The following is a 26,299-nucleotide window of genomic DNA, read 5'->3' as shown; positions in this document are numbered from 1 at the left end:
ATAATTACAATGCTGCTGCCGCTACTAACTTGATTTTTATGTGCCATATCAATTAGTATCAGCATTATAACTAATTATTAGATATTTCATTTATTATTTATTCTTTTAAAAAATCAAATTACTTTCGTTAAAATAAAATTATATTTTGATTTAATAATATAATATATATGTATAAGCATGTTGTCTGTATGGGTTCGTTTTAACTACTATCAAATTTACAGGAGCCCCTTGCACTTCTTTCATTTAAAATTTGTTTATAAGTCTTAAAAGGACAAAAGTACCCTTCTTGACGAATGTCTGACGAAAATAAAACAAGTTACAGAAAATTCATGAATTGTCTTGTATGTTCAGCATCTAAGGTACATCCCTTGCACCTTGACCTCTGGTCGGGTTATCGCTTTAGCTTTGATGCATAGAGTGCAAATGGGTGTGATCTTTGTTCAAGTGTTTTACTTGCAATTGGCTGGAAAGTATATATCACTGGAAGGTATACGGGATGCAGATCCTAGGCTTGTATAGTAGTTGCAAGCAGATCTTGGAGACGGATGCTGAGTTCATTGATTCAAATGGCTTGGGAAAGGCATTTTATTTTTAATTTATAAATTTAAGGGTATTATTGTCTTTTTATTTATATTGGTGCTTTCCATCTTGGATGTGAACAAGTAAATATTTTAATACTTATAACAATAATAAATAAAAAGAGTGCAAGTGAGAAGCATCATAATATTTTTTAATATTTTATGAATAAAAAAAAGTATAGAGTGTTTAATTAAATTTAACATTAATTAAATCACAAAAGATAAAAACCGTAGTAAAATAGCTTAACCCTGTTTTTATTGTGATTTTGACAGGTAGATGAAAGTAGCGGAATCCTGTTTTATTGTGATTTTGATAGGTATACGAAAACAATTAAACTCTGTTTTTATTGTGATTTTGATAGGTATACGAAAATAATTTTTATTGTGATTTTGACATGTATACGAAAGAGGAGTGCTACGGATACTCGCGAGTGTCTCAGTCGCCGCTCTATAAATAAACACGTGTCAGTTTTATTATTTTAAAAGTTTCACCCCCACTTTTAGTTACGTAAGACTCCAAACTTTTATTCATTATAAAAAAACATCATTTTTAAATTACAGATTTATCCTTCAATCCATTTTTCATTCTTTTCTTCCTCAATTTTTCCTCCATCCATTTCGGGCCCTCAAGCCTTCTCCCTCTTTGTCTCACTAAACTCACTCGATTTCGCCATTTCATCAATGGCCATTATCCTCACTCTCAAATCCACTCTCACCCATTACTCATCAATAACTCTTCGAACCACTTTCATTCTTCCCCAACAAAAATACCCACCCAACAGAAAGTTGCTCCAATTTTTTCAACCATTCAAAAAGGGCTTAGATCTGCTTATAAATAAAATCTTCAGTATAACACCAAAAATAAAAAATAAAAATCAGAAGTCTTGCAAATTTCAGGATAGTCATCTCTTAAGCTGGGTTTTTGTTTAACTTTTTCTAAAAAGAAAAATTTTCATAAGAACTTATTAAATTAAAGCTTCATAGAAAAAGGCGGATGGATGCATGAGATTCCTCTGTTGCCACCATAAAATGGAGAGCCTCAGCCACCATTATTCTCTTTTTCTCTTTCACGCTTGGGAAAGCGGTTCTGTTCTGGTGTTGGGTTTGGTTTGGTTTGGCCTGCAGAGAGAAAATGAATTGAGTGATGGTCATAAATGGATTATGCATGATTGGTTTTAAAAAAAAAAAAAAGCGCTTTATGGAAGAAGATTTAATAAGGATATTATGGTAAAATTAAATAGTCATAAATGAACTGAAAAGAAAAACACGTGTCAACACAAGAAACAAGCGACTGAAACAGTCGCCCATAAGGGCTACTGTTGCTAGCACTCCTCGTATACGAAAATAACTTAACTCTGTTTTTATTGTGATTTTGACATGTATACGAAAATAACTGAGCTCAGTTTTTATTGTGATTTTGACACGTATAAGAAAATAGCTGAACGTGATTTGACAGGTATACGAAAACGTATAAGATATGATAGGACCAATCTACGTTACAGACTCTGTTAGTAACAGACCTGTAATCTCTGGATGTGGAGAGAGAAAGATGGACGGTCAGAAAAATAAGGGGAAAAAATCACCAAAGCACAGGAAACCGACTTTAACGGTTAATGTGCAACCGAATGTGAAAAGTAATAAAAGGACACGTGGCTAGAGAAATTAACAGAATTAATTATATTTTAATTAGGTTGGTGTTAAAGATAATGTCAATTTCGGTGAAATATCGGTGAAAATTGGTCGGAGTAGTACAAAGATCAGCAGGTGACTATGAAAAATATTGGGCAAACCATAACCAGCAAAGAAAACATCTAGAAGTATGAAGATACCAGCAAATGGGACGTGGTGGAGACGAATTAGTTACTGTAGTAGCGAAAGTGTATAACTAAAATTACAAATGATGGGTTGTTCGTGGGTAGATATGACTAAGAAATATGAGAGATATATATGTGAATCCAAGGTTGATGATGACAGTATGGTTGCATCGGATCTGAAGCAGTTTCCTTATACTGCCGAAGAGGATGACCCTGGCACAGCCGGGAGGAGAGCATTTTGTCACCCGAAGAAAACCGGAATGGCAGGTTCCATATATAATATCCCCTTCCATCCGCAGTCCACGTGCCACGCACCCATACATTCTCTTGTCAACTCACAGGCTAACAGCGTCTGTAACGTAGATTGCTCCGATATGATATCATTTTAAAAACTTTAAGGAGTTTGCCTAAGTTACAATTCATGTAACTTACAGCCAACTCCTCTGCCTTGTTTTTCAATGCCTTTTCTCTCTCCTCAGGACACATGGCTGCCAACTATTAGGTGTGTATGTTACCTTAAATGTAACATAGCAAGATCCAAACTTTAATTGTAGGTGTACCGAACTCAGCAATTAGGCTCAGCTCCGGTCAGTTCCCCAACAGTTGCCAGGACTGCGTAATCGAAAAGCACCCATGTGGACCCCACTAGCTGCCAGAGTATTTACACTCCTCCCCAAACAAAGCAATGAAAAACAGTTTCCGTAGTTCATTTTTCATTGTTTTGTGTTTTGAAAAATGAAAATACTTTTTGAAAACGTTCTCAAAACCACCGAAAATCTGTTTTCTGAAACCCCTGCATCAATTTCATTTTTTTTTGCAAGTTATCGCATCCCTCTTTTCCCAAAAAAAAAAAAAGTTATCGCATCCCTGTTCATACACAAAATCAACAAATTTGGGACCCCGGAAACCTTCTAACGGCTTTTCAAACCCTAAACCAATTTCTCACAAAACATTATCTAATATTTTTCCACTTCGTCATCGAATTCGAGGAATCCCACGCCTAGATTTGGCGACGGCCACTGCCCGTGACGGTGGTGCTATACTTGTGTTTGGTCGGAGAGTTGAGAGATCAATCGCCTTAGGCAAGTGCGGTCAATCCAAACTTCTTCTGGTTTTGTTAATTTGTTCGTAATTTTGATTTCTATTTTACCAAATTTGCAATTTAAGAGTGCCTCATTTTGTTAAGCATTTTAGTGAAAGCTACTAAACGACCCCCTAATTCTCTGTAAGTTGCTGCTAACTGTAGGGGAGGTAATAATATGATGAAGCAGCATCATAAATTGACATTGTTTCTGTGCTTGACATGGACCATAACTCTTCTTTACGGGGAGATGTTTGCATTTTGGATTCCCACTCTTCGCTCTTGTTCGTGGCCATCGTCTTCATCGGTAATTTCATTTACAAAGCGTATCAATTTTGGACTTTTGTAATGCATGAATTTTTTTATGTGAATTTGTTCCTATAGTATTAATGTTTGTTGTAATTTTGAGTTTAGATGGATGGAGTTGATGGTTATGATAAAGTTGCCGTTATTACGGATCCACAGGTGATTAGTTTGCCCTTGCCCTCTGTTGCTGCTATGCTGGTAGTTCTGTTTTGAATTACTGATATTATTTGTTAGCTTTAACAGATCATGGATAAAACCTCCCTCCATTTGCCTCCAAAATCACTTGCTTTAGAAGTCGCACAGTTCTTTACCGATTTGTATATGCGCAGAGCATTCTTTGCTTCCATCCTGCCTTTTAAACCTGATGTGATTTTGTTTTTGGGTGATCATTTCGATGGGGGTCCTTATTTGTCTGATGAAGAGTAAGAGCGAGGCTTGGTAGAATTTTCCATTTTCAATAAACAATTCTGACCCAGGATTGCCTTTTTTAACATTTCTTTCACTGATTAGATGGCAGGAATCTTTAAACCGTTTTAAGCATATATTTGGCTTAAAAAGTCAAGATAGATTCAGAGATATCCGAGTTCACTTTCTTCCTGGAAATCATGATAATGGTTATGCAGCTCTGCTCTCTCATAAACCAGAGGTATTATGCCATTTCTATCTTAAAAAGTACTCTTTTTTTGTTCAGATAAAGTGTTAAGTTAGAGCTACTTGAAGGATATGTCTGCCATGAAACTTTATTTATTATGAAAAAGTATTGGCAAATTTTTATTGTGAATGTCATTAATTTAAGTTTTATAAGATTTATTTGTGAATAATCCTGTTGAAATGCAAAGTTTTTCGGAAGTCCAGGGCATGAGATGCATTGAATTGAGTACGGTGAGTGGATTGTGTTATGTGTATTTTGAAAAAATTTCTTCTCCAATGCTCAATAGTAAAATATGTGCTTTCTTAGACTTGAAATAACTTGTTTATTAAGTTATAATTTACATGTTTACAGATCGTTCGACGCTATGAAAAGGAATTTGGGAAGAGAAACTACCGATTTACAGTTGGAAAAGTTGAGTTCATTGTTGTCGATGCTCAAACTCTAGATGGTAAATTAAAGTGGCCAACTCTTCTTTGACATGGCATTAGTTCTATTACTATAGAATAAGGGTGTTGTTTATATCTTCTAATGACTCTGGAATCACTTCTTTTTCATCCCCCTCATGTACATTGATCCTGTAATCTATGAAATTATATTTAACATCTTGAATTATGGCGATACCTATAGTTACCGACAGAATTCATTCTATAGATTAACTGTGTTTTGTTATTTTCTAATTTCTGTTTTCTTAATTTTTGCTGTCAACATTGTTGGATATGGCCGCTTTTAATAAAAAATAAAACATTACAGACATTTGGAACCTTATCGTAAGACAGCAATTCGGACTTTATTTATTGGAAAGTGTTATCAAATGTTAGGTGCTGCATTTTAATTGAAATAGATCAATTTGGGCAAAAGGGTACAACAGCATGATTATGCCTATTTGTTTTATTGGTTTCAAACTTCCTAATCTGTGTTGACTGTTGATGGCTTCAAAGCATTAGTGTCCCCAACCAACATTGTTGCCTGAAAAGGATAGAAAAGATGAGGGGAATAAAAAAATCATGATAAAATCAATTAATTTTGAAAGAGCAAACTGCCTTAAGGTAAAAAGCAGTTTGCCAACCACTACTTGATAAAATTAGTGTCTGCAGGTGCTTCCCTGTAAAGAGTTTCCTCAGAATACTGATTGAAGGGATGTCATTTTTGAAATCTCCAAGTAATTAAAACTTGTTGGTCTGAGACAAAATCTTTATTTCTTGCAGCAAGAGGGTGTCAATACAATCTTTATGGCAATCTACTAGGGCATGTCTGCTTTTTGCTGCACTCTAAAAGAGTTCTGTGTTCCCTTTAGACATCTGTGCTTTTGTATGATGGGGATTGGGGTTTGCTAATACTACGAGTTATGCATAAATTTCTGCTGATTTTAGATACAATACTATTCCAGGTAATGAAGAATTGAAAAAAAAAAAAATTGTAACTACTCATTGTTTCAAACTTTCATCAATTTTATTATTTTACTTCTCTTTACTTTCTCTTTCATGCCTGTTTCTTTTTTCCAATTAGAAAGTGAATTTTCATAATCAACCAGTAAGTTCCAGCAAATAATTTCAAGCCCTAAGAAAATCTGTAACCATAAGATGGTTCTCTAGCATTTTGAGAATAAAGCACTTTTATTTGCTTGATTATCTTTTGGAATGAAGCGTTAAATCTTGTATGTGAAGTGTTTATTGAGGTTTGTGTCTGTAGAGGTTTGGACCATTTGCATCCTTATTTATGTTTTCATGCTTTAGGATAATTATTTGCGTAAAATCTCTATGGTTTTATTTCTGTTATCATAGTACCTGTTGTTGACTGCTCAATCAGAGGAAGTAAATTCAAGCGTAGTCTGCTCTGAATTTTTTAGGGATTTTATCTCTGAAGGAAAATGAATTAGATATGTTGTTTGTAGTGCAATTGAGATGAGTCACTTCAAATGATAACTTTTAAATAAGTATAGGTTGGTGTCTCTTAGAATATCCTTAGAATTTAGAATGTTCATAAATAATGCAAGTGCTAATGCCGTGTACAGGACATCCAGAAGGAAACCTGGCTGCTGCAACTTGGGATTTTGTTAAAAATGTATCTATAGGTATTTATATTAACTTATTTTTCCGGATGGTGTTAATCACATAGGAATAGTTTATGTATATTTTTTCACATTCTTTCAGATTTTCAATTGCTTCCAAGGGTATTATTGACACATATTCCATTGTATCGGAGAGATGAGACTCCTTGTGGCCCTCACCGTAGTTCTCCAATTATCAATCAGGTATTACTTTTTTAGTTTTTGAGAAGTTAAAAGTTTAAGCAAACATGTTATTTACAGTTACTGTTCCAGATACATTTTTAGGGCATTGCCGTGATTTTCATGTTATTTTGAGGAATTTTCTATCAGAATTCCTGTACTTTTTTCAGTATTTGAATGTTCAATTGAATAATTTACTTTATTGTCCAGCGGATCGTGCGTACTGGTCACAGCCAAGAAATATTGTAAGCTTATCCTTCCTTCTCTATGCAATGGACGACAGAATTGCAATAAAATCTATTGGTAGTAGTAGAGCACTATTTGATAGTCCCGTAATACAGGTACCAAAATTACATCACTGAAGAATCATCAAACCGCTTGCTCGACTTGATTAAACCTGTAAGTTCTCTTTACCATTATTTGTAGATCCGGTGTATGGTTATTTTGTGCTGATACTGATGTGGGAAACATAGTAAAGACATCATTCTTTGTATAACACCTCTAATGATGACTTCTATGCATATCTGTCAAGGTGGATGCCATGTAAATTTTGGCTGAGTGCCCAAATTTGGCGATCACACTTAAAATAATAGAAATATTTGAATTATGTTGCTTTTCACTATCCTAGGAGTATCCCAGTGCATTGCGTTTTGAACGGCATTTTTGGAAATCATTTAAGAAAATGAAGTGGTGCTTCTAATTTGGTATTTTCAAAATCTGATAATGTGGCGGGTATTTTTCTTTTTGGAGGTAAACTTCTTTTCCTGTATTTTTCATACTTATGACCTGTGTAAATAGGGCTTTATTTTAAGTATTAATTCAGACTTTGTATAATAATTTATTATTGGAATAAAGTTATATTTTATCCTCTCTCTAATTCTGCTAATTTTCTCTAACTTTTAGAAAATAATTTTTCTTTTTTGTATATTGGTTTTGCACCAATCTGTTAGTAGTAGTAGAGCCCAACCTCTGATTGATACGTTTTTGCAACTAACACACGGCAGGGAAACCTGTTTCACTTTTCTGGTCAGTTTTCAGTGACCAAACTTCACCAATACTGCTTATGAAACCAAAAATATCCCGACAACAATGTTTCCAGAAGAGTCATTGCGAACCAGCAAGTAAGCCTTTTCTGCCACCAAAATACTTCCCAGCTTCTTACCCCAAAAAAAAAAAAAAAACTTCCCAGCTTCCATTTTGTTGATATCCACTGTTGTTGAACCACACCCAGCCTTCACAGTGCACATAGCCCTTGGTTTCTATAGTCATGGATCAGTATGTCATTGTTTAAAAATTTGCTGGGGTTATGTGAAATTAACCAAAGTGGTCTTTTCCCATGTTATAAATACTATGACTTATCTGTAATTGACTGTAGTGCAGACTTCATTCCAGTCCAAAGTTCATATTTTGTCTTTTATTCAATGGTCTAAATATAATTTTTTGGTTCTAAGTTATTGCATCAATCCATCTGCTTTGCTTTTTCATAACCTTGGATTGTACAGGTCTCCTTTATATTTAAGAAAACAAAAACAAATGGTGCCGGTGTAAAAATAAGGGATGGGCCCTTAGTATTTGTGACGTTTCACACCATTGCATGAATTGTGTCTATGATGCAGAGGCCTGTCCAATGATGATATGAGTTTTGCAGGTACTTGTCTTATCTGGTCATGATCATGACCAGTGTACGGTTTCCCATGAGTCCAACCATGAGCATATAAAGGAGGTAAGCAGTTAGTATTTTGACTAATACAAGTTTTACAGAGAGATTGAATATAATTGATGATAATATGCAGCACACTGTAGGGACAATAAGTTGGCAGCAGGGAAACTTGTATCCATCGTTCATGCTATTATCTGCCAGTAATTCAGCTCTTTTAAACATGTCCAATTTGGAAGAAGCAGTTCTTACTCGTCTGTGTTTTCTTCCAATGCAAACACACATTTATATAGGGTAACTCTCCTGGTTGATGATTAAAAATGATCACTTTTGTATTTAAGCTTATCAGTTGGGTATTGTTCAAATCTTTACCTGCTGTATTTGCTTATTATATCAGGTATCTGTTGCTGTTCATAGTGACCCTCGTTACTCTCCTCTTTTGGCCAACTGGTGGTGTGAATTTTGGGTGCCACTGCAGTGATTTTTTGGCGTATGGTAAACAGCTCTTTAAAGTTGGAACCAAAGAAAAGACTGAAGATGAGAATTGTGAGTACGAGATGGTATGGGATGCAGAAGGATCCATGCACCTTGTTCGAAAAGCCACAAATACTCCCATTACTCGTGCAAAGGACACATCAGGGACAATGGAAAGGTGCTTCAACGCCATATTCTCATTTACTGATACCATTTATTATAACAAGTGATACACTTTGATTCGCATCTCTGGTTACTAGTATATGTTCTCTTACAGTTATTAATTTATTTATTTTTTTGTGGTAGGGGTAATGCTGTGATGCGGCACACAGCTAAGAAAGGTAATGCTCAGGAGGTAGAGATCTCTATGAATGTAGATGATCCCATGACAAATCTGCCACCAAGAACAAGCAAATCAACAGCAAAGTTCATAATCCATAGATTGGTGCGTATGTTCCGAATGCTTACAGTCATTGCTGTAGTAAATATTCCTCTCTACATGATGTTGCTGTTCAAGGATTGGATTGACCAATGATGTCGAATCTGAACATGCACATGGAGATTCTGCCTAAATGGTTTGAGATGCACAATTGAGAAACTGTAAACTCCATGTTTATCAGGATTAGGAATTACTTCTCAGGAACCATCGATTCATGTGTAGGCCTTTTATTCCAACTCTGAAACTGTGTGTTTTTTGGCGAATTTTCAAATAGAATTTTTCATTTTGCCTTTACATAATTATACATACATTCAGTAACTATGGTTTACTTTCTTCGCCCAGTTGCATACGTTCAATAGAACAATTATGCCTATATAATAAACTCCAATCAAGCTGCAAATTTCCTGGGCCTGGATAAACTTTCTTCCTCGTTCAATCCATTTCCTTCATTGCCAAAGTATTGTTTCATAGTATTAGATGACTCTTCTTCCTCCTTTGAGCCATTCCCCCCTTCTCCGACACTCGTTATTCTTATGCTTTTGGAGCAATGTCCGTATGTCCAACTACACACAACAGAATATTGCAAATTAATAAAACTCACAAAACCATTTCTAAATAAGGATTACCCGTATGATAAGAGCAATAATTGAGAACGTGCTAGAAGAGCCGGCTGGAATTTGCAAGCTTGAAGAAATGGAACTTGCTTGCAGCAATGGAAATGAGTTTAGGCTAATGTTTATTGCCATAATCATCCCTGTAGACCACAGTGGCGTAAGCTTTATGAGTGCTCTGAGCTCTTCTTCTTTAGGATTTCTAATGATGCAAGCTTTATTTAGAAATCTGATAAGGAACAAAAGCGAAAACAGCTCATCGAACTTTCATATTTAAAAAATGTAGTTGAGGCAGTGGTAATAGTGTGTTACCTTAATCTGTCACTTGGCACAATGAGTAGCGAACTCTTAATGTTATGGTAACACCAGCTAGCATCTACCGGAAGAGGGGAAATTCTCTGTTCTTACAAGCAACAACCACCACTTGTGCGAAGCCAGTGAATAAGCCCTTGCTTGCTTTCAGCTTGTCATATAAAGGAGAAACAAGGGAAAACAAGAAACATAACAACAGCATTAGGATAGCAGCAACTGTGAAACCAAATTTCCATCCAAGATGATCTTGAATGTAAACAATACCGGTGAAAGCAATCAGGACAGCAAGAGCTGCGGAAGCATTAGTACCAACCAAAGAACCTGTCCACGACCATTTCATTCTTGGGGCTATCATCTCTTCTTTCTAATTGACCTTCTCCAGATGCCAAGGAACAAGGCCTAATGCCACCAGCTCCAATGGACATGAGGGCGAATGTAGAGATTAGTAGTCATTTGACCTGTGCTTGGGGATTCACAGCGTTGGGATAATTGGCTACATGGGGCAGGCTTCACTTGTGGAATAATTGCTGTTAACCATCCCCTGTTTCATCGAAAATTCAATATGATCTCTCAAACAAACTGCTTGTGTAAAAATGGATTTGAAAACTTGTACCAGAAGACTGGAGTAGGGAAGCAAAGCCAATGGTGAGGAATCGATCCAGATAAGAATCAGAGAGAAAAGCACCCAAAATAGGCATGAAATTCAGAACAGCATTCCGTACCAAAAGAATATGAGTTTCTTTTGCAACTCTTATATGATAGTCTGTCATCAAGTACAATATCACGTTTGACCCCAGCCCATGGCTTGCTGCCTTCTCAAATGCCTCATTTGCCGCTCAAAGGCACAGCATAAGGATCAAAAACCTTATTTTCACTTCATCTTTTGTTCGACTCCCCAAAACATAATAAAAAATCAAAGATTGAGCTTATGTGTAGCTATTGGCTCGGCACCTTTCTCAAATGCCTCATTTGCATGCACCAAATTAGCCCAGATTGTACCTGTTTAGGATTAATGGCTCTATAGATGTGTTTCATTTTAAAAATGCTAATCATGTTGATCATTGCAATAAATATCCAGTATTCATATGATACAATCAGTGATGGAGCCAGAATTTTTGTTTAATACGGGCCATAATGAAAAAAAATATAAACTTGACTAGCCGTAGCATAAATCTATAAAATTGAAGATGCCAACAGTGGGGCTTTAAAGCATGAAAGTTAGTAGGCTACAGCAAACTAATGTAAAAGCTGAGGGGGGAAATTAAAGCATAAAAATTACGTAAGTAAATTAATTTTTAAAATTATTATTATTTTTTAAATTTCCCTCATTTTCTCTTTTGACTTGGAGACGTATGAATACCGTTCCGCCTCTACATGTTAATGTCATTGAATGATTGTATTTAAGATGATACAGATTTTAGAAGAACGTGACAATTTTAAGCATTTGCATGGTAAAAAAGTCACACGAGCTCCATTAATTTAAGTGTCATTATTATTTAATGTCGTGCATGTACCTACAAAGAAAAAATTGCATGGTTAAGAGGCCACCCTTTCGTCTGTTTGGAGTTGCTTGTTAGTGGCTCATGATCACTTTTCTATGACTTGAAGGAAAATTCTACTAAATAAAACAAAATAATTGAAGTGTATGAAATATTCCAATAAGATAAATAAACTTCATACACTGCCCTTTTTATATGGGATCTGATACCATATTAATTAAATTACTGTTTAATTTATTTAATAAATTGGATCACTTTATTCTTTTTAAAGATATCGAACCACAGATTTCATGTCATATGTGTTAAATTTATCTTATGTTAATCTTCAATACTGCCGAAATTGATTAATTTTGAAGCGAATGCATGTATTTAAGAATGAAAATAGATAAGTACGATCCTCTTCATTTGATCTTAAATAATAACTAATAGGGATCTAATTATAATAATATAACTAGAAGAGGCAAAAATAATAATATATCTAATAGTTTGGGTCAAATTTTAAACAATTGTTATCAATAGAAATTACAAGAATTCTCTCGTTAAATGACTTTGCATATTAACTACTCTCTATCCAGAAAATGCAACCATCTAAACTGATATTCACAATTTTCTACGGGTCCCACCTGGCCAGACACGTCAGAAATGCCACATCGTCACTTCTGTAACTATCTTAACTGATTTTCGCACCATAAAGCTTCACATCTCTTAAGTACACTAAAAGCCATACATGCAGAAGGTTAATCGGATGTGGCCTCTTTTTCTGATTGGTAAGAGGGAAAACGAGAGGGAAAAAAAAATAACACTTTTAAGCGAAAGAGTTGTCCCATTAACAAAGACGATATCCGAAAGCAAGCATCCTCGATCGTCGTACTGCTCCTATAACAGCACATACATTTTTCTGGTCAGATTTATGAAATTTAAATGAATATGGTGTAATATTTTTAGATTAAGTTGTCCGGTTTCACGTGTGCAAATTCCTCCACAAGAGGCAGCCTATCGAGGATGGCTACTGTCTTTTTAGCTAGAAAAGATGTTCATACTTTATAGAAGGAATCCCAGGTTGTGGGTTCCATTGAGTAAAGGACAGTAGAATGGGGACTAACAATACGTGCGTTTGGTCCAAAGGAGGAAAATGTGAGAGAAAATCTTCCAGAGATTTTCTTGCGGGGACAAGTAAAAGATTTGTCCCATTATTGAAATAATCCCAAAGCAACGCATTATTGTTCAACTCATTGTGTATTAACAGCTGGAACTTTCAGTAATGTCAATTATTGATTTCTAGGATCATATTAGTGTATTACATTACGCACATTATAAGCTCCCTAATTTATTTCAGAAAAAATATTAACCAAAGCTATCTATCAAACCTTAGATATGAACTCAAGTTAAAACACTGAACTTCATTGGATAAACACATTGCAAATACATATATAATATAGCAGTTGAAGAAGTATACGATAATTGCTATGTAAGAGACAATTTGTAGAGCAAACACCAGCCTAAAAAGAGTTCATAAATCTATAATCCTAGTTACTTTCTCCACCCAGTCGCATAATTATACATACATTCAGTAAAACAAATCATATCAAACCGATTGAATTCAAATCATGCTCCCAATTCCCTGGACTATGAGAAACTTTCTTCCTTCTTTAAGCCGTTTCCTTCATTGCCAACTCGGCTATTGCCTAAATGAAGTAGCTCTTCTTCTTCATCCTTTACGTCATTCCCTTCATCTCCAACACTCGTTACACGGTCAACACAAGGTCCATATGCCCAACTACACACGAGGAAGTATACCAAATTAACAAGACTCATTATAGCAAGAAGCCAATAGTAATTGTCGTAACGACCCTTGTTGATATTGCTCGATACCCAGCTCTCTTTCCCTCCTTTTGAAGTGATATGATCCACGGCACTTACTATAGCACTAGCTAACAAGTTTGCCACAGCCATCCCTAGACCAAACAGGGAGGCAGCTATACTTGACATACTCTTTGGGAACTCTGAGTAAAAGAACTCTGTTTGCGCGATTGCATTGAATGCTTCTGCTAAGCCGTTCAAGCAATGCTGTGGCACAAGCCACATTGCTGACATTTCCAACACGGCTTGACCATTGTTCAGGTAACCTTCTCGGATAGCTCTTCTTCGTCTAATATTCTCAACAAGTCCTGAAACTACCATTCCCATGCACGAGAGAAATAGTCCAATTCCCATTCTTAGTTTAACACCAAGCCTCACTGGTTTACCCTTCATCTTTGATGCCACTGGAATTAAAACACGATCGTAGAGGACTACCCATGCTGCTAAAGTAATTATTGTGAATGTGCCGAAAGAGCCTGCGGGAATCTGGAAGCTTGAAGTAACATGTCGATCCATGGAACTAGCTTGCAGCAATGGAAATGAGTTTTGGCTAATGTTGATCGACATCATTATCCCCGTGGACCACAATGGCAAGACCTTAATGAGTGCTTTGAGCTCTTCTACTTGCTCAATCGTGCAAAGACTCCATGGATTTAAAGCTGATCCATCTGGAGCAATGTCTTGTTCTGGACTTCTAATGAGGCAAGCTTTATTCAAAAACCTGACGGCAAAAGCAACAAAAGCTCGTGAAATATTCTAACTGGAAAAAAAAAAATGACAATGAGGTAGTTAACATATTACCGCAATTTGCTAGTTGGCACAATGAGCAGAGAGTCCTTCTGGCGATGGTAACACCAACTAGCATTTGGCGGTGGCAGGGCAAGTTTTCTGTTCTTGTAAGCAACAACTGCAACTTGTGCAAAGCCAGTTAATAAGCTACTGCTTGCTTTCAGCTTGACATACAAGGGAGAAGCAATGAAGAACAGTAAAACAGACAACACCATAAGGATTGCAGGAACTCCGAATCCAACTTTCCATCCAAGATGATCTTGAATGTAAACGATGGCAGTCAATGCAATCACGACGGCTATAGCTGATGTAGCGTAGTACCAACCAAAGAAGCTTTCTAAGACCCTCTCATTGTTGGGATTATCTTTTCTGTCCAATTGATCAGCTCCGAATGCTATGGAGCATGGCCTAATGCCACCAGCTCCAATGGATATGAAACAAAAAGAAGAGATCAGAAGTGTCATTTGAGCTGTGGTCGGGGATTCACAGCTCTGGGTTAATATGTTGCACGGTGAAGGCTTTACTTTCGGAATCATTGCTGTTAACCATAGGAGAAACATCCCCTGTGAAATTGAAAATTAGATGAGATTTCTCTTCATAAAAGCATAAGATAAAGCAATTCGAAACTAATTTCGTTGCTGATTTTAATTAAGAACACATTTTACCCAAATATCAGAAACGACATCAATATTTCAGCTCTGCCTGCACAAAGCTATTTCTAAAATGAGCTAATGCATTGGTGTGATTTCTTTTTACTGACCGTACTCGATGAGTAAAGGATTAACTAAAATCCACTGCGTATGTAAATTGGAAAAGGAGATTCTTGTTTGTTTGTTTCTCAAATAAACCGCTTTCTTCAGCTTCCAATCTCACTGAAACATGGGCAAGCTACCCTAAAAGGGCAGTAAAATTTTTCTACTGCCATTAAAAATGCGAAGGATTCCACAAGAGAACAAGGAAGAATCCAATTTACAGACTTAAAAATGCTTTTACATATACTTCTCGTGGGCCCAAGTGAAAATGACAGGCAAAATAATGAGTTGATGATAATAAATTGAATGCTAATGCTTAAACAATTAAGATAAAACCTTAGTGAAAATGACAGTCGCATTCAGCTAAAACCTTTGCCTTGCCTTGATTATCAATTTAGGAATGGTCAAAGCTATGATTAGTGTTGTGATTATTATAATAACAGAAATAGTACAAGAAACAGTGAAATTGTAAAAGGGAAAAGAAGATTTAGTTACCAGGAGACTGCAGAAGGAAGCCAAGCCAATGGTCAGGAATCGACCCAGATAAGAATCAGAAAGAAAAGCACCCAAAATAGGCATGAAATTGGTAGCAGCGGTCCAGAAGAAAAGCACATTTGTGCCGTTTGCAACTCCCAAATGATAGTCTTTCATCAAGTACAGTATCATGTTTGTCACCAGCCCATAGCTTGCCACCTTCTCAAATGCCTCATTTGCTGCTCAGTGCTCAAAACATCACATAACACAAAGTTAGAAGTACAAACAAACCCATTTAAAAATTCTGCATGAAGTTCAAGGACCACAGAAAAATCAGACAAGCAAGCCCCCCGCTGAGAAAAAGTTTAAAGAAAGTTCACGAATATTAAGTCATGCACAGAAAAACACACAAAGTCACAAACCCCACTTGAAATGTAAGATTTATTTATTGTGCTTATGATGATGTGCAAGTGTGTGAACTTGCCTATAATAAATGGCATGGTAATGAGGCCACCCTTTCTTCTTCTCTCTTGAACGTTATTAGCTGCTTCTTCCTGTTGCCTCGTTTCTCTTTGATCTGAAATTGCTTCCTCCATTGTTGAAACTTTAGCTTATAGCTTTAAGAGAGAGAGCCAAATCTAGCATGAAAAAGAGCTAGCCTTGGGAGATTTTATAGTAGCATGGGTTTCAGACAAAGATCTCCTTATAATCTTATTGCGTGTAATAAATAGGAAACCCACTTTCTTGTTTCAGTCCAGTGCCGAAAAAGTGAAAAAACAAATAATAATTAAATAATAATATTAAAAAAAAACAAATAATTGAGGCGAGCGGAACATACCATGATGTTAGCAGCTTTTCTTGTAGTTCACATCACCTTAACTTTACATCATTCTTTTTCTTTTATTTTTTAGAAAATAAAAAACAAGTTTTGAAATAAAAAAGAATCAAGAGGGAGGGAGGGAGGGAGGGAGGGAGAGTAGTACACCTACAAATCATCAATCATCATACTCCTTTTTTGGGATATGGTGTGGCAGGTCTCACGGTAATCAGATGGGCCACTTCGCCCTTTTGCTTTTCTTTTGTTGCAGCTTGAGTCAACATCGCCACAGTCATAGATAATGGGCAGCTAAGCTAAAAAGCGGAGATCTAAAAATCCAATGATGATGCATATATATATATAGGCTTTAGTGGATGATCAAAGACCAATCTTAAAATTTGTGTACGTGCACGTGGGGTATAGATGATAATAATCCCCATTAATTTATCTTTCAAAAGAAATAATTTCGATCAATGGGAAAGAGTAGTATTATTTTAACGTTCTTGGAAACTGCAATTTCAGATCAAGATTTGAAAGAACAACAAAAACAACCCATTTTCAATTTTTCATGCATTAAGGGTGCTGGCATGGGTTACACTTTACAGGGAAGAAATTTCTATTCGGAATCATTATGTATGTACAGTTTTGTACTGTGCATTTATCAATGTGGAAAAAAAAAATCTGTTTATTTGTGTTTCATTTTTACTGACTTTTCAGTTGTTGATTGATGGATCATGATGCATCAAGAAGGTTTTCTTGATTCACGAATTTGTTTAAACAATTCATCAGTTGGGTAAAAGGTGGCCAGAAGGTGTTGACATTTTCCTACTCTTTGATTTGCTCTCAGATTTGAAGTGAGTGAAAGGCTTTGAAGACATATAATGAGGGTAGAAAGTTTTATATTTATGATGTTAGGTGAAGATATATCAAATGTGGTAACTTTTTTTTTCTTCATCAAATTTTTGTACATAAACTGGCGAAATAGATTAAGAGTTGGCATTGAAAATTTTAATGGGTAGTTCAAAAATACCTAAAAATTTTAGGTTACGCAATTGAATTCTCGTAACAACTATCTGTTTAAATTCAGTAGTCCCAAAATACAATGAATAAAACCAATAACATGTAACACATGCTTACTCTTCCTTTGAATCAATGACAGCACGATTTTCCTAATTAAAAAGAATGTAACACATGTATTAATTTTCCAACCAAAAAAAAAAAAAAATTACTCATTGCATAATTCTAACTATCGTAGATTAATGAACCTTGGGTTTTAATTGATAATAAAATTATTAGCCTTTATTATGAAGCAAGTATACCAATGCTCTATATATATATAGAGAGAGAGAGAGAGAGATAGCATTTGTCTAAGATATTGTCTTACATAAAAAATAATAATAAAAGGCCTATAATTTAAACCTTACTCATATGAACTAACAAAGAATTAAAATACTATCGAGCGGAATAATAATAAAAATAATTTAATTAAAATCTTAATTTCACCACTAAATATTGGACACAACACAACTATGATTGAAGTATTTGCTTTAATAATTTCTTAGGACTTTATATCAACTTCATGCATCAGTTGAAATAATGAATAATGCGGCGTTAGGTTTGATTTGACTACAAGAAATCAATCCACTCAGTCACAAGGAAACATATACCACTTGCTCTTTTTTTTATTTAACCCATTAAAAAAAAATTAGAATACAAGCATATACCACTAATTTTTATTTAGTTTTAATTAACATTATTAGTGGATAAGATGTAAGTGGTAACATAATATCTTGAACAGTTACTGTGCATTCCCTTTCATTTCTCCAGAGAGGACATTGGCTTTTTCTTTGTGTTTTTATTCCTTTGATTTTCCAACTTCATGGAAAACTTTCTTTCATTTTCTTAATTAATTTGTCGGGGACTTGGATTTTCTCGTTGTCGTTACCCTCTTGAGTCAATCAGCTGAGACCAAGTTTCCTTTTCATAATCGATTCGAGATTATTGAATACTGTTGATACGAAAATTCCAGCTTCCATGTTCCTCCATTCAAATTATTCAAGATTTAGATACACCGCACGTCGATTTATTAAATTGACACTAATACTATAATGTACTTTTTATAATATTTTTTTCCCAAAAAAAAAAAAAAAATCCTATCATCTTGTGACTTCCATGATCACAGAATCAACTTTTCTTCTTTTGCTTAGTGATATTGTTGTTACTGCATGCAGTGACATTGGCTACCGTATGCAATTGTGTAGTTAATCCAAGGCTTTGAAAATTATGAACAGAAATTTACGCAGTTCAATTGCTTACTACATAGTTGGTGATGATCTTCAGTGAATGACTGAATTATCTCTTTGTGTGTGTATCCTTCTTCTCAATTTTTTTTAAAAATATATATATATATATATAATTAAAAGTTTTCTTACACGTGGATTTCTACAATTATCAAATCATAAAGGTGTTTGATGAACTATAAATGACGTACGTGATGATTGTCATGTCAACTTTGTAATAGTAAAAAAAGAAATAATAATAATTAATTTTGAGACTAAACTAAGAACCATTAATTCATGAGTTTAAGCCTCAATCAATTATTTTCGTCTCATTTCCACCATACTAAAAGACAAGACTCTTGCCGGTTGATAAGTAAGGGTGATTTCTCAACTATTGAAAACAGACACTTCCCATTTGGATTTTAAAATCAGGGGTCGCAATATGACTATATATAGACACTTGGTTTGTAATATAACGTCGGTAAAGTAAATGCTATACATTCCAAATATAGATTTAAATAAGGCGCCATTACTATAATGAACGATAAAATGATTCCATAAGTAATATTTAGAAATTGAAAAAGAAAAAGAATGATCAACCGTCAAAGAATTTTTTTTTTAAAAATTACATGAGACTAATACTCAGATTACAACTTATATTATATGAGATTTACAACTGATATTTACAACCGTCAAAGAAATGTTAGATAAGGATATCTGCCTTTTATTTTTCTTACTTGCCTCTCCTTATCTTCCTAATCAATAGAAAAAAAAAAGTTGGCTTAATTGTTAGATCACATGTCAAGGAAAAAGAAACCGCGTAGCTGAATTTACAAATCTCACAATAAATCAAGGGGTCAGTTGAATCTGATAGCAGCCCCTAGAGAGGTCCCAAAATTGGTAGGGTAAAATAAGAAGTGGACAAGACAATAATAAAGAACGAAATAGTGCCACTCTATATTTTAGGTCTTGCGTGTTGCAATTTGTCCCTAAAGTTGACACTAAATAAGAAGACCGACCCCCCCCCCCCCCCCTTCCCCAACTTTATTTTCAAACTCCAACGGCCTACTTCTAATAGTATAATAACAGAACAGCTCCCTTTTTTTTGTATTTCTTTTTATTTTTTTTTTAACTTTCTTTTCTCATATGTGAAAGTTTGAACAGCCAATGTGTTGTGTGAGGAAAGGTAGGCCAAAGCAAGAAGAAAAAAATCGCTTTATTATTGCATCTTATCTTTATCTTCAATAACATCAATATGCAAAGAGACACTTTTATCTGTTTGGTGGGTTGTATTAGCATCAAGAGAAAAATGTTCGAGATTTTGAGGATCTCTATCATTTTCAAGTGTATTTACAAGCCAATCATGGTATGAAAGCTGCGGTTTATGAATTATGAGGGGTTGTCCGGATCAGTAGGTCCATAGTTTGCACTCGTGGAGTTTAGGGTTTGATGAGCTCGCATGAATATTTCTCCTATTAAGTGTAGAAATAACCCAAAATCAGCACAAATCCCCTTTCTATCCTTAAAAAATTTTCAAGTCTTATGTTGCTTTCTCAAAATCTTTGACAAAATGAAACCGAACAAATTGTTAGATGCAAGCAAATTTTTCTTTGAGAAATGCAATAGGAATTTTGGTGATGATGTGTATGTTGACTAGGGAAGTGACCTTTATAAAAATAGATTGAAGTTAGCTGTAAAAGACCTTTTCGAAGTGATAGATGGTATTACTTTTTCCAAGAAATCATGTGTTGGTTGGGAACACAATAAGATTTGGATGATTTGCTGTTGTTTTCATGATAACGGAAGTTAGATTATCATTAACTCAAACAATAAATAGTGGGCCAATTTTGATGAATAGAGGCAAGTCAATCTTCAATTCTAGCCAACTTTATGCAGCCATGAAAAGTTGAAACTACCCCTATACTTAGTATATGGAAGAAACAATACAAGAAAAAAAAAATATATTCTATTGAAAGGAGAAGAAGAATCAAGCAATCAACTATGAATTATAAATCGCAAGGAATCTCATCATTTACGATTTGGAAAAAGAATGTTGGGGAAGGGTCCCCGAGGGCCCGTGCCCACGGCTAACCCATCTGAAAAGTGGACTCATTGGGTCCACCAAGCCGCTTGATTATCTAGGCCCCAAAGCTATCTGGCCAGTTTGATAATGATCTTAAACCAAAGATGGAAAAGGTTAAAGGGGTCGAACGTAATGATAACAGCACATGACTCGTTACACAACTGGCAGATTGGGCCTCTAGGCATTAGCCCATATTGCTTGTCTCTAGGCTCTACCCTCTTCCGCTAGGTTCAAAATCGAGAGTATCATGGCAACTATAAAAAACGTTAACGACTATTTCCATATTCTAATATGTAAATTTGTGGGAGAAGCATTTCTATTTTCCCACGGTGCATGTTTCTAATACAAATGCAAAAAGATGATACGGGGATTCTTTTTTTCTTTTTCTTTTTCTTTTTTCCTTTTTTGGGCATAAAAGTAAACTTTTAATGGTGGATTATCGTGGATGCTGAATTAAAATATGTTTTTATCGTAGATGCTGAAATAAAATATGTTAAAGACTGTCTTCAAGGTTAGAATTCATATTTCAAATTATTTGTCTAGGTTTATTTTTAACAAACCAGTACGCAAAAAATAGAGGGGACGAATTTTTTTATATTGTTTATGAACACGCCGCAAAAGTGGCTAACTTTCAAAAATATGCCCCTCCCACTCCCACTTTCTCAATTTTTTTTTCCTTTCTTAAATATAAAGTGCTTCAGTTCTGTTTTTTTTTTTTTTTTTTTTTTTTTTAATAATGATTTACAGGAAAAGTTTTTTGACATGCCACAATAGCGAAAGGCAAAGATTGCACAACTATCAAGCGGGGGAGTAACTAATATCTTGGGCCGTGTAACCCATAAGGCTGGGTAAATTGATTGAGGCTCTAAATCCATTATTTTTAAGGGCATTTTGTATAACATATGGTCTTGTTTGTGAAACATAGTTTCATTGGTGTCATGCTTGTGAACTTCCTTGAATTCCTTTCAAACTGGTCAGTTTCAAATCACACAATTAAGACTCGAGGCTTGGGAGGTCAGAGCAGTATTTCAATGGGCAGCCCTGCACGTAGGAACATAGATCACACGCAACACATACTACAGCATGCAGATAATATTCCCCATTGTTGTATAAAACGAAACAACTTGGTGAATTTTCAATGGTTTTGGATCTTGGAATCACCAACTCAAAATCACACAACAAATCCATTCAAACGAAAATTAGCAAATGGGCACAAATAATCAATATTATTAATACATCATTTGCAGGCGTGCAAAATCAGATGATACAACTGCAGATGAATCAAGCATCAGCCTCAGCCTCAGCCTCAACAGACCATTCTTGTAAAGTTGGGGTTGCAATTTTCACCTTCTTCATGTCGTGAATATTCGCTGATAAATAAATGGAAAAAAAAATGAAAAATACAAGCGCAAGTCAGATATACGAGGATGGCATTTTGCTACGTACGTGAGAGTCTTTGGTGAAAATATATAGTACAAAAATAACACATACCAGAATGAACTTCTGGTGTGACAGCTGCAGTGGCATCAACGATGACGGTTACAGATCGATAGTCATAAGCTATTGCATCAAAAGCAGTCTGCCTTATGCAGTTTGGAGTTTGAATGCCTGGATATATAGGTACATAATGGCATTATGAAATATGCATGCACACGCACAAATCACACAATTAATTAATTTATTAAATTGATGCGTGACTTGCTATTAACTAACGTAACATTGTTTGATTAATTAATCTCATTGATTTACCAGTAATGACTAAGCTATCAACCCCTGCATCTTGAAGGAATGAGTGCAGTGGGGTGGCAAAGAAGGCGCTGAACCGGGTCTTCGCCACCTTGTAGTCCCCTTGTTTGATCTCCAGGCCATCGACAAGTGCCGCACCTCGACTTCCCTTTATCACCGGACCAACTCTCCCGTTAGAGTACCGGTGCCGGCGAAATAATTCAACATTTGTTCCTGACGGGTCGTGCTCACGAACAACCTTCAGTAGTAAGTGCCATTTTTTTTTCCTCATTATATATCATCACCCAAAAAAAAAAAAATGCACATGTAAAGTATAAACACTACTATGATGATCATGATTGACTGATGCTCTCAATTATAGACCATATTTTATTTCTTGCTACAGAAGGAAATCTGTTGAAGTTCAGATTGACATATATTTATTTGTCTCTGGGATTTCAAACGGATAAAATTCAATTTCTAGTCATTGAAATGCTTGAGTGATTATATGAGAGTGAAATGAAAAGGCATATGTCCATTGAGATTTACCCAGACTATGCGAATCCCACGCTGCCTAGCGATTTCAACACTCTTAATAACACTAGGAAGTATGGCTTTGCCTCCATCCATTCTTGCCAATCCATCATCAGCTATAAAATCATTCTACAAAACACCAAAAAAAAAAAATGTAGAAATAAGTATAAGTTGAAACAAGGAGAGTTAATTTAATTTGCATATATATATATATATGGCAATCCCTAAGTTACGTTTAACGTAACATACGATCAGTGAAATGATAACCGTCAGATATCTTAAATTTGGATCTAACGGATATTATTAAATTTATGCAAAAACAGTTGGAATGGCAAACTGGCTGAATAGGTTAATTGAAGAGATGGGTTACCGGATGAAACGGTTTGAATGTTTTTTTGCAAACTCAGGCGATTGATTGCTCTGCTGCCATTGAATTACAGAAGGGCTCTGCTGCCGTTGAATTACAGAAGGGCAGGAAAGCCAAAGAAGAGGAGAAGAGTGAGAGGGGGATGCAATTACAAGGGTAGAAAGTGGAAGAATTTTCGATAGCAGGCCACGAGACTTGCATTATTTTCCCCTCTCTCGATTTATCAATGCCATTCTCCAGCTATCTCTCAAAATTTCCTCTTTATCTCCGACGTCCACATGGATGACGTTGTTAGTTCTCCTTCTCGTTTCTCTTTATTTTTTTTAATTTTTTAATTAATTTTGTTTGGTCAAAAAATTATTTCATACAAGAAAAGTAATAGCTCTTGAACGCTTTCGATTCCTTGTTGTCAGATTGATTAATAAGTAGTTTTAAAATATTATTAGCTTTAATATAGTCGGTCAATGGAAGTTCACTTAGCTACGTTCTTAAAATTTGTATTTGAGTAGTTATACATGGAATTTTTCTTTTCGACAATTGTTCAATTTTTTTCTTTTTATTTTATTTTTAATTTGCTGGGACTGCCTTCTTAATTATTATTGAAAAATTCATTTAATGCCTACATTTACAGAGAGGATTGCCCATGTATGTTGCTACCAGAGGCCTGTACCTCATGAAGCCTCCACTATTGTTGTTCCCTCTTGTATTAAAGAAGATGCGGAACAACTCTTTGAGATTCATAAAAGGATGGATGATTATGAGCTGAGGCATACACTGGTTGGCTTGGATGTGGGCAATGTTTAACCTTTACTTCGGATAAAAATTGTATGACCTTATTTGATACTTTCGCTTCTCCTTTGTTTAATTCAACTTCACATTTTTGCAGGGGAAGAGTTTTGCTTGAGAAAGGACCTTTTGAGCTTTCAAAACTGACCATGTTATAGATATCCAGGTAAACTTCATTTTGTTGTCATATTTTTTTAATGTTGGTTTCCCATGAAGACTTGTTTGATTTAGTTATATGGCTTTGTTAGAATCTACTTTGAGCTGTGTTATGCTTTCCTGGCTGGCTTCATTCCTGACACATTGCAGGGTTATGTAATTTACTCTGTGAAGTAAAAACTTAAGCAAGAGCAGCATGGCCTTCCTGGGGATGAGATTAAGAAATTGAAGTCGCTAGACACGGGGGTCTTGTATTTTGTCTGCAAATTGTCTATGTTTTTGTCCCCACAGTTTCGTCCTCGATGCATAATTCATTCTTTTCCCTTTTTTTCAAAATTTTATTTAAATCTGCTTCCTTTTCTATGCCATCTGGAGGATGTTTGTTTGTTTGTTTAAAATGACATTATATTTTAGGTCAAATCTGGAAGTTTTTTGGCATTTTGGATTATATTTTAAATTTGTATCTTTTAATTTCCATTTATTGCTTCCTCAAGGTTGAGTTTTCATGTTTGCTAGATATCTCTACGATGGGGGACCTGCATACTACACGTAATGAACCAGTGGACGGGGCTTATTGTGAATTTCCCCATACTTTTGTATCATTGTGGCGACATCAGTTCTTTCCTGAAGGGTTAAGTGTTACATTTTGATTATGACATCATGTTGTATTGCGGTACTGCATCAAAATGATACATAACATTCTTTACTTGTTTGCTGCTTAGAAGTTTCAGTAACTGCAATTTATATCTCTCAATGAAGCACAGACTAGTAATGACGCTGGAAACCTTTGTATTCTTGGACTATTTCTCGATTAGTGTGTGTCATCCTTGTCCCGGGGCCATGCCCTGTTATTTTTCTATGTTATTCTGAAGCATTTGTAATCTAGGATTTAACCTGTAATTACCTGGCTTTTGATGTGGGATGATAAGATATATACTCTTGTAAATGTTATTTCATTTTGTGAAATTGTTGTGGCATACATATCAGTTATGGTGGAAACATAACTTAAATTTCTTAGTTGCTACTTAATCAGATATCTACCAACACGTGCTGTTTTTGATTAATATGCTAATATTTTTCAGTGGTATAGTTTATTACTTTTGGCTTCTGTCTTTGCAACTTTTTATCTTTTTAAACATTCTATTGCTGTCCATATTTTATAAATCCGGTCTGCATATATCCTTATTGTAATGTTCCATCATGCCGGTGCTAAACATCTCTGACTCAGGTGGCCATTTGTTCCATTTTCTTTGTAATATCTATTGAAGACTATTCTAACCGATTAATCCACTAATAACTTCATTGTTCATGCAGAACTATATGTAATTTGTTTGATCTACCATTATCTACTTCCTAGTTTACTACAGCTGCCAGCTAACAATTTCACATGTGTCCTCAATTAAGCTGTGTGGAAGAAGAGTACGTTAAAGTTATATTGAAGTTTGAAAAGCCCTAAATTTGATTCATGACCAATCACATATATTAGTTTACATGATTTTGTGCAGAAGCTTCAGTATGGCTACAATTCCGTGCTTTTCCCTAAAAGACTTCAAATTTAAAATTGTCTTGACTACTTCATGTCTCTGCATGGTGCTGTGATCTGCACTTTGGATGTTTCAATCTAATTATCTTGCTGTGTCCTTTTACCACTTAAGGGAGTGTTCTCTTCATAGTTCCGTATAATTGATGACAACTGCAGATTAATAACACTGAATACACACAAACGACATTCTTCTGCATCAACCATTACAGCTGATGTTGAAATTCTGCTTTCTTATTCAAATTTCAAGTTTTGCAGACCTTCATGCTCGGAGTAAGATGGCTGGATGCCTTGGATTTTGCTGAAATTTTTTTTAAACTTTTCTTGATATCAACACTATTATTAGGTGGTTGAGCATGTATTCCTGGGGATTTATTGGCACTACTACCTTGTAACCTCTTCAAAACGATGACAATGTTGCAAATTTTTTTTTGTTACTATAGAGGTTGCTGGTTGCAGATCGGATTTTTATATGGAAACAGTCAGT

At 35.3% G+C, this 26,299-nt stretch overlaps 3 protein-coding genes, 1 long non-coding RNA gene and 1 pseudogene across 8 annotated transcripts; 2 read left to right on the top strand and 3 right to left on the bottom strand.

The window, feature by feature from the left end:
• The first annotated feature begins 3,231 nt into the window (after window positions 1–3,231).
• LOC18037304 (uncharacterized protein C630.12) lies at window positions 3,232–9,562 on the top strand. Of its 2 annotated transcripts, XM_006426876.2 has the most exons (14): window positions 3,232–3,474; window positions 3,639–3,780; window positions 3,888–3,938; window positions 4,023–4,201; window positions 4,290–4,425; window positions 4,783–4,879; window positions 6,443–6,502; window positions 6,582–6,682; window positions 6,869–6,903; window positions 7,000–7,057; window positions 8,307–8,381; window positions 8,452–8,609; window positions 8,713–8,967; window positions 9,096–9,562. In XM_006426876.2, exons 2-14 carry the CDS (start codon window positions 3,652–3,654, stop codon window positions 9,322–9,324), a joined length of 1,563 nt encoding a protein of 520 aa, XP_006426939.2. In that variant the 5' UTR covers window positions 3,232–3,474; window positions 3,639–3,651; the 3' UTR covers window positions 9,325–9,562. The 2 variants fall into 2 exon arrangements, with proteins under 2 accessions (XP_006426939.2, XP_024036468.1); XM_024180700.1 differs by lacking the exons at window positions 3,232–3,474; window positions 3,639–3,780 and having other exon boundaries at window positions 4,014–4,201.
• Window positions 9,563–9,701: 139 nt separating this feature from the next.
• LOC112096873 lies at window positions 9,702–11,829 on the bottom strand (annotated as a pseudogene).
• Window positions 11,830–13,030: 1,201 nt separating this feature from the next.
• LOC18037303 (protein NRT1/ PTR FAMILY 1.2) lies at window positions 13,031–16,428 on the bottom strand. 2 transcript variants are annotated; one of them, XM_024180036.1, is made up of 5 exons: window positions 16,364–16,428; window positions 16,010–16,268; window positions 15,547–15,764; window positions 14,312–14,862; window positions 13,031–14,231 (listed from the first exon to the last, which is right to left on the bottom strand). In XM_024180036.1, exons 2-5 carry the CDS (start codon window positions 16,119–16,121, stop codon window positions 13,277–13,279), a joined length of 1,836 nt encoding a protein of 611 aa, XP_024035804.1. In that variant the 5' UTR covers window positions 16,122–16,268; window positions 16,364–16,428; the 3' UTR covers window positions 13,031–13,276. The 2 variants fall into 2 exon arrangements, with proteins under 2 accessions (XP_024035804.1, XP_006426938.1); XM_006426875.2 differs by lacking the exon at window positions 16,364–16,428 and having other exon boundaries at window positions 16,010–16,301.
• A 5,557-nt stretch (window positions 16,429–21,985) lies between these two features.
• Window positions 21,986–23,165, bottom strand: LOC18037005 (probable inactive nicotinamidase At3g16190). The gene is made up of 5 exons (XM_006426874.2): window positions 23,142–23,165; window positions 22,979–23,092; window positions 22,454–22,688; window positions 22,196–22,312; window positions 21,986–22,074 (listed from the first exon to the last, which is right to left on the bottom strand). Exons 1-5 carry the CDS (start codon window positions 23,163–23,165, stop codon window positions 21,986–21,988), a joined length of 579 nt encoding a protein of 192 aa, XP_006426937.2.
• Window positions 23,166–23,381: 216 nt separating this feature from the next.
• Window positions 23,382–26,211, top strand: LOC18035878. 3 transcript variants are annotated; one of them, XR_002904565.1, is made up of 4 exons: window positions 23,382–23,620; window positions 23,962–24,107; window positions 24,217–24,282; window positions 24,789–26,211. It is a non-coding gene; the product is annotated as an uncharacterized LOC18035878 (long non-coding RNA). The 3 variants fall into 3 exon arrangements; XR_002904563.1 differs by having other exon boundaries at window positions 23,962–24,119; XR_002904564.1 differs by lacking the exon at window positions 23,962–24,107.
• Window positions 26,212–26,299: the final 88 nt, after the last annotated feature.

This window comes from Citrus clementina, unplaced genomic scaffold (genome assembly GCF_000493195.1).
Source record: "Citrus clementina cultivar Clemenules unplaced genomic scaffold, Citrus_clementina_v1.0 scaffold_7, whole genome shotgun sequence".
NCBI lineage: Eukaryota > Viridiplantae > Streptophyta > Magnoliopsida > Sapindales > Rutaceae > Citrus > Citrus x clementina.
This window is presented reverse-complemented; position numbering and strand designations above follow the sequence as displayed.